Genomic DNA, 8,682 nt, shown 5'->3' with positions numbered 1-8,682 from the left:
GAAATCTAATTGGGTACGAGCCAGATGCCACCGAGTCAGACTCTGAGTTAGAATTAAACAAACAAGGTGCTAGTCACTTGAAACCCTAATCGCTCATTCAGAAATAAAACCCTCCTGCGCCGTTATTCACTTGCAAAAATCATTCAAGCAAAAATGAGCGTTGCATCCCGTACCAGATCCAAACTAAAGTAAAGAGAAGAAATGTCTCTATTGGTAAAGCTTCCGGAAGAGATTCACGATGAGATCTTTCTGAAGTTACCAGGGATGTCCATTTTAGCATCCAGGTGTGTATGCAAGCTTTTTTATGATTTACTTTCTAAACCTAGTTTTATCAAGAATCATGTTAATCGCACTATTCAAAGCAAGATCAACCCTAAGCTACTGTGTTTTCAATACCCGAAAGAAGATAATCCCCCTATTATTTGCTCTATACCCATAGATTATGCTCCAATTTCATCATCAACATCATCCTTATCCCCTTTATTATGTGAATTTAATGAATCTGTTCTGCTATCATCTAAATCTAACAATAATCATGCTCACAGCTTTTTGGGTTCATGTAACGGACTAGTTTGCTTAAAGATTGATAGATTTTATACATGTGATATTGAAAAGGAGGATCATGTGCATTACAGTATTTTGAACCCATTAACAGGAGAATACAAGGATTTCAGAACTAGTCCTCAATTAAAGCATAAGCATTATGATCCTTTCACCGAGAACTATGGATTTGGTTATGATAGCAACCTTGATAGTTATAAGCTAGTAATGATATCGGATTTTGAAAAATCTGGTTGTTTCAACATTGATGTTTATACATTAAAATCAGATTCATGGAGGCGTATTCAGGTCACCGTCAATTACTCTTTTCGTTGTGATGATGGTGAAAGTTCTCGATTTCTTATCGGTTATAAAGGATCTTATGGTGTGCTTTTCAATGGAAGTATTCATTGGTTGGGATTCTTGGCAAGTTTCCCCACCCAAGGAAAATCGGCCGAAGTTATAGTCTGTTTTGATATTAGCAGTGAGACAATGGTGCATATGCCGTTACCTGAAAATATTGTGCCACCTATAGATTTTCAGGGGGAAATGTATATGAATGTGGGAGTGTGGGGACACTGCATTTGTATAGCTTGTGTTTGGGGATCAGTTAGAATTGATGTGTGGGTGATGCAGGAGTATGGAGTAAAAGAATCTTGGATGAAAAAATATACCACAACCCGAATACCAGCGGTACTACCCGGGTTCTTAATTCCATATTGGCAGACGCTATGGTGTTTCCACGGTGAAGAAATTCTGGTAAATAGTTGTGGTGAGGATTTATATTTATATGATCCAACAAATGAAAGAGTTAGATCAGTGGTGGTTCCTGATGTTACTAGGACCAGTAGTCAAGAGATTCACGCGGAGACCATAGTCTCACTTAACTCTGGTACTTATCTGGAGAAACAGATTACACACCACCTTAGTTACAACGAATACTGGGTCATTAAGTAGAAATGTCTATCCAATTGCCGCTATTATATATTCGTGATTTATGAAATAATGCTGTAACATCACCTGCAATTAGAAGGCATTGCATTCTTATTAGGTATGTATCTTTTATGTCCGGTGAGTGTGAGACCTGCATTAGGAGTGTCGTTTAGTAAGTGTGGGACATTTCAGAGAAAAAAGAAATTAATTGGTGAAGAGAAGCAAGTAGTAGTTGGAATGAATAATGAAGAACGGGATGAGCATGAGAAGCAAGAGGAGGAGGAAATCAAACAAGAGAAATGGGTGAATGATTCGTCCGTGGATCATAAGAGAAGACGTTTCCTTAGAGCCTCTCCTGGTGTCTGGAAAGCCGCTTTTTTTTAATCATTGGTATGTAGTTGTAATTTTCATGTTTCAGGAGAATTTTTACTTTCCGCTTCAGTTGCAGTTTCTGTTCTAGTGTAGTTTGTTTCCTATAATTATTGCTTGATTCATCTACGGTTATCATATTATTAACAATAACTTGAAAGATATTAGTGGATGTTGGATTCTTATTATTGGTAGTAGGTAAGCTTCATTTGGTAGTCATTATTGTTGCATATAGTTTGGTGTGTGTATGTAGGCTGGTTCAATGTTTTCACAAATTTTGTGTTACATATTACCTGACTTACTGCCAAGCAGGGGCTGGACTTATATGTAACAGCTATTAACTGAAAAGAAAAGTACGGATAGCTGTCATAGTTTTTTTGCATACAGTAGCATCCGAAAGCGGTGTATATCACTGTATGTTTACACAACAAGATTTGCCACTCTACTAAGACGTTCTTACAAAACTTAAGAGGATCTAGGCTCTAACAGACAGAGGTGAACACAAGAAGCTATTAATGATGTTCTTGCAGTCACTGACAGAAGAAAGCGAATTAAGGTGTAGCTTCAAATCCCAATGCAGAGCAATCTTTCATGTCTAAATCTTCGGAAGCTTCAGACAATAATGTAATAGGCGCTAGGCGCCCTGTAAAAAAGAAATTGTTCATATGTTGGCGAATTGGTGCCTTTTTTTGCTGGGCGCTGGTCCAACGCTTAGTGCACCTTTGGTGCCTAGGCGCTCCGGGCGCTCGTCTTTTACAACATAGGCTTCAGACTTGGGAACTTAGCCGTGTATAAGAGTTCGAACAATAATTTAAGTCGGCTCACTGCCAATGAAACTGCCCCAGATGACATGGAATTCTAGGCATACAATTGTTCTAGATGAAAGACTGCGGGTTATCGAAAATTTAGAACCATAAGACCTTATCTTCCACGTTTTTTTTGTGATGTAGCTTGGAAGATGGAGACCATAAAATTTCTCTTAATTAGATAGAAAAGACAGAAAGCAAATTATCTCATTTTAGAGATAGGAAGGTACAAGTAATATTTTCGTGTAGTTGTATTCATAATCACAACATTTTAACTTTAAAATAAGAAAACATGAGTTTAGAGCAGTAACTCATGATAAATATTAAAAATTAGTTTCCGTTCCTGAAAAACTTATCACATTTAGCCTTCCACTTATACCATCGTACACTTTGACCTAACAATATCTTAATTTGGGGCGAGTCAGATGCCGCCGAGTCAGACACTGAGTAAGATCTAAACAAACAAGGTGCTAGGTAGTCACTTGACCGGTGAATATAAAACCCTATTAGCTCCTTCAGAAATAAAACCCTACTGCACTTTATTTCACTTGCAAAAATCATTCATAGTAAGCAAGAATGAGCATTTCATCCCGTACCAGATCCAAATCAAGGGAAAGAGAAGAAGGGTCTCTGTTATTAAAGCTTCCAGAAGAGATTCACAATGACATCTTTTTGAAGTTACCAGGGAAATCTATCTTGGCGTCAAGGTGTGTATGCAAGCTTTTTTATAATCTACTTTCTAGCCCTATTTTTATAAAGATTCATCTTAATCGCACTATTCAAACCAAGAACAACCCTAAACTCTTGTGTTTTCATCAACGATCCCGGAAAAATAATACACCTATGATTTATTCTATACCCATAGATTATGCCTCAATTTCATCAACATCATCAGCTGATGGGGCTGTTCTGATAAATTACCCATTTGAGTTTAACAAATCTTATGAGCACAAGAACATTTTGGGTTCGTGCAATGGCTTAGTTTGCTTGAAGATTGAGAGTTTTGATAGAGCTGAAAATGAAAGGGGAGAATTATCGCACACTTGGTATTATACTATTTTGAACCCATTAACAGGAGAATACAAGGATTTTTTAGGGCCGCCCAGTCATGGTTCGAAGCCTCGGTATTCTGATTGCAAAATCACCTATGGATTTGGTTATGATAGCAATCTTGATGATTACAAGCTAGCAATCGTATCGGATTTCGAAAAAGCTGGTTGCTTCAAAATTGATATTTATACGGTAAAATTGAACTCATGGAGTCATACTCAGGGACCCCTCAACTACTCATTTCGTTGTGGTGGAGAAAGATCCCGATTTCGTAATCTTGGTAATAAAGCATCTTATGGTGTGTTTTTGAATGGAAGTCTTCATTGGTTGGGATTCTCGGGAAGTATCACCACCCAAGGCACCTCGTCCGAAGTTATAATTTATTTTGACATTAGCAATGGGACGGTAGTGAATATGCCATTACCTGAAAATCTTATGGCGTCTTTAGATCTTGTTGGACGAAGGCATATGAATATGGGAGTTTGGGGAGACTGCATTTGTATAGCAGCCAGAACTTGTGTATGGGTGATGCAGGAGTATGGAGTAGAAGAATCTTGGATGAGAAGATATACCAGAACCCAACTAATAGCAATAGGGGAAATGCAAGGTGAACTAATAGGGCCCTTTGTTCCATATAATCAGCCGCTATGGTGTTTTCACAATGGGGAAATTCTGATAAATAATTGTCGCGAGAATTTACGTTTATATGATCCAACAAATGAAACAGTTAGATCAGTGGTGGTTTGTGATATTACTATGGACGAAGATCGAGAGAGTTACGTGGAGAGCTTAGTCTCACTTGGCTCTGGCACTTATATGGAGAAACAGATTCCACATGGACAACGGTTAAGGTAACCTCATCACATGTTATTCATCTTTTTTTGTTATTTCAGTTATATATTTGAGTCTGCAACTGCAGCACCACTTTAGTGAATAAGGAAAACTAGGTCAAACAGAAATGGTTTTTCATTTGCCGCTTATATCTGTGATTTATTTTCTGAGTATCTTTGTTTCTATAAGCAAAAGGTTATTTTCGAGTATCTTGATTGTGTGTGTTGTGGGGACATTCTGATGAAAAGTTTTGCTTGTTCTAAATTTCCAATGGCATGCATCTTTGCCAACCAATAATGCTTCCTTACAATTGACTGAAATAATTTAGGCTCTAGAAACAGAAGATCATCTGAAAGGGCACATCCAGTTATGTAGATTCTTATAACAATGTGTATTGTTAACTGTTGTATGTATATTGAGTTTACCTGCAGAACAAAATGAGTCCTTAGTGCAATCAGTTAGAATCACTATATACCCAGTTTCATATGTCGTCTCTGGCAGTAGAGATTAGACGAACAACATCACCTGTATTTAGAAGGGCATTGTAATATTATTAGGTATGTGTCTTTTCTGTAATTATACTTTATTCTTTAGTTTATAATTTTCAGGTGAACATGATATTATTTGACGTGCGTGCTCGGGAGAAATTTACAGTATTTTTGGAGTTTCGAAATGCTGCTGAATGAAGCTGCAAAACAGCCTGATAATATGCGTTAAGCGAAACAAGAAAAATTGAACTCATCACCTGGATATAGCAAGCAATTATCACGGAGATAGTGCAATTAGACTAGTTCATAGTAGTAGTTACTTTTTGCTGTGTTGTTTGGCATTCTAGTTCATAGTAGTATTCTAATTTAGTAGTTCAATGGTACCTTTAATATGTGTGTTTAATGTTGGAACTAGCTACTATTCCTGTTGGTAAAACGTCACCAGAAACTGACCATTTAAGCTTAATTCGTTTGGCTTAATTATCAAGCATGGGATTTATACATTTTGGTACGTGGAATAATTTAAGTGACTCGTGATGGGTCGGCCGGAATTTGAATTCCATTAGACAGCAGAAACAAAATCAGATAATGTTATCGGCTTCTTATTTCTGTTTCTCTGGATTAAGCAAAATGGTTCACAGTTCCAATCTTCACAGCCGACCGGAAAGGATAAAAAAAATTAAGATTAATCTGCATGCGAAGCACAAAAGCCGACTTAAGATGTAGACTAATCCCCAGTTTGCTTACCAACTACAAAAAGAGGGTTTCTAAATAAGAAAACTCAAACCAACTACTACCAAGTGCGCACAGTGTAGACCTTGACCACCCGAAAAAGCGATCGTCACCCTACAATTCAATCACAAATATGAGAGACGGAAAACAATACGATCTCACATGCAGCATCACATCATGCATAACAAGAATGAAGTGCTCAATTTAAGAGTTAGATCTTATAGTCCACTAAGAGAACATATGGACACATGACATTGACTTACTATGGTTCAAGCTATCAAAGGGTACAGAAAGCAGCGCACGGAATCCTCCTATCAGAAAGTGAATGTATTTTTTTTATATAGCTAAGCAATCGTGTTTTCTTTTTTTTTTTAAAGAAAAGCAATCCAAGAATGCTATTATCTAACCAATTTGTCGGAAGCAATAATGAAAATGACCAAAAACATTCAACTCTCACATGACAACAACAAGAAAACAGGCCCATAATGCAGATCCAACATCTAACAGAAACAATAATTTTTCAAACGAACCCATATGAATTCCATCTAATAAAAGGAACTAGTCAGACCATGCATGTCAGAGCTGTTCCAACATCTAAGCTATGCTAAGGTTCAACATGTCAAAAGACAACTTGCCATCCGGTTTAGCAGCCTATCAGAAACTACGGCTGTCAACGGCATTAAACATAACGGATATTGGCTCTGCCGCTGCCGTTGCCATTAAAATTATCGGTTAACCGATATCCATTAAGTTTCGACAGAAATCTGAATTCAATTCAATTACCGTTACGTTGGACTTATCGGATAATGGATATTTTTTCGATAATTTCCGTTATCAAACTCTACAGCTGCACCACCATCTTCAGTGAAGATTCTTCACAACCATTTCAGTTCATCAACACCACAATTTCATGGAACTGCAGCTGCAATTAGTACCACCATATCCCGGTTACCATTCAGCTAACAACATTAGACCACAACAGACCCATTGGAATCATCTTTTCCATTAATAAAGCATAACAACAAAACCATCTTCTATGTAAATCGATCTAGATTTGATTCCGACACAAGCAATTTCTTTCTTGTTTTCTCAATTTCTTGTTGTAAAATCGAATTGGAAACAAACCCATCTATGATTTCTTCTGAAACCTCATATATTCATCAATATTTGTAACCCATATGAACATCTACGGCAGCAACTTCTTCTTCTTCTTCCTCCTCTCTAATTCGAAATCAACATCATCAATTCAAAATATGCGTTCTCGAATTCACAATCAAACCCAACTCTCCACTAAATCAAACCAAACTCTCCACCAAATCCTAGTTTCACAAATCAATTCCAAAACCCTAAATTAAGCTTCAAAATCTTAATCAAATCAAACTATATTCCATGAAATTGCTAATTTCTTGCATAGAATCAACCTCTTCATCTATCCTAGTCCAAGCCAAGAACGTTAATCAGGAAAAAGTTTACAAAGACAGTACGCTGTAGTTTCGTGTTATATTTTTCTTTAAAAAGGCATGGGTGATGGATAAGCCAAGAGTGGTCAAATAAAAGAGCCTCATTAGATACAAAATGAGTATTAACAGTCTTTCACTAAGTTCACATTTTCCATTCAATTGAACAGTACACATGTATCTAAGTACGACAAGGTGTAAAAGTATTTTTGTTACTAAGAACATAATGAATGTCTTAAAACAGAAGGGGAAAAAAACCATAAAATAATATTCAACTAAGAACACAAGAAAGTAAACTATCTGACCTTAAATCAGTGAACTGCATCTTCATAAAGTATCTCAGTAAGTTGCTCATTCTCAAAGATGTCTGCAGCCGTCATATCATTTTCTGAACTGAGGTTAGCAAGGAATTCAGCAGCCTTGTTAAATATGCTTAGCTCAGGGTCAACTTTGAATAAGGTAATACCCCTGTGGCAAATCTCATCAAGATCAGAGATTATTTCTCTGATGAGTTAATAGATCTTTTCGATATCACACTTGTCTTTCGGACGCAACAGTGATCTCACATGGTGTTTTCCTATACAATCAGACTTGTTCCCTTTTCCGTTACGATCCCAAATACCTCTCATAAAATTGCATAGATTAAAAGAAGGGACATAAATGATAAAGCGCGACTCCAGAGCAATTTTTACCCCAAGTGCAACTCCATTTAGCCTAGCATAAAATGTGGTTTCTACATCAGAGAGACATTTGGACCTAGCCGCTATTGGGACATCCTGGGAATCACGTAAGATTGCCCCATAGCCTTTACCTGAGATACCACATATATGAATAGACAATGCACCCTTTTCAGATTCTAAACGAGACCTAAAAAGATCACCATGAAGATTCCAAACCTTTGACTTCTCAATCCAATCTTTTTTTGAAATAAGAGGAGGGTAATCGACAACTCACGCTCATGTAGGATGTTCACTTTCCACGCCAGCTACACGATGTTGCTGAGCTTTTGCGCCAGGTGATTCATGATCATACGAAATCTCCTGCGGTGTATGTATATATATTAATATAATCAAACAAATTAAAGAAAAGGCACGACACTGCTGAGCTTTGAGACTGATAGTAAGTACCTCTATTTTGAGCATATAACTATCATAATAAGGCCTTATAATTTCGAGATCCTCCATTGTCAGGAACTGCAGAGAGTACATATATAAAGGAATTAAAGTGGAAGGCAGGAAATTAATGGTCACACCAGATTGAGCAAAAGAATGAATAGACTATACTTACCACTGTTATTGATGGAGTCGTGAATCTACGTAGTGTTGCTCTTATTATAGGCATGCCTAAACCCCCTTCCAACTGCACACAGAAATCAATCCATGTTTATTCATCGAGTCATTCCTACTATTAAACAATATATATAGGGGTATTCGTCATAAACACCAAACTGTTGTAAGGGATTCAGACACCAAACTC

The 8,682-nt window shown here is 37.1% G+C and overlaps 2 protein-coding genes across 2 annotated transcripts; both read left to right on the top strand.

The window, feature by feature from the left end:
* The first annotated feature begins 201 nt into the window (after nucleotides 1–201).
* Nucleotides 202–1,497, top strand: LOC113311294 (F-box/kelch-repeat protein At3g06240-like). The gene has a single exon (XM_026560133.1). It carries the CDS (start codon nucleotides 202–204, stop codon nucleotides 1,495–1,497), a length of 1,296 nt encoding a protein of 431 aa, XP_026415918.1.
* A 1,994-nt stretch (nucleotides 1,498–3,491) lies between these two features.
* LOC113311293 (F-box/kelch-repeat protein At3g23880-like) lies at nucleotides 3,492–4,553 on the top strand. The gene has a single exon (XM_026560132.1). It carries the CDS (start codon nucleotides 3,492–3,494, stop codon nucleotides 4,551–4,553), a length of 1,062 nt encoding a protein of 353 aa, XP_026415917.1.
* The last annotated feature ends 4,129 nt before the right edge of the window (nucleotides 4,554–8,682 follow it).

The sequence above is a fragment of the Papaver somniferum genome, chromosome 9 (genome assembly GCF_003573695.1).
Source record: "Papaver somniferum cultivar HN1 chromosome 9, ASM357369v1, whole genome shotgun sequence".
NCBI classification, from domain to species: Eukaryota; Viridiplantae; Streptophyta; class Magnoliopsida; order Ranunculales; family Papaveraceae; genus Papaver; species Papaver somniferum.
This window is presented reverse-complemented; position numbering and strand designations above follow the sequence as displayed.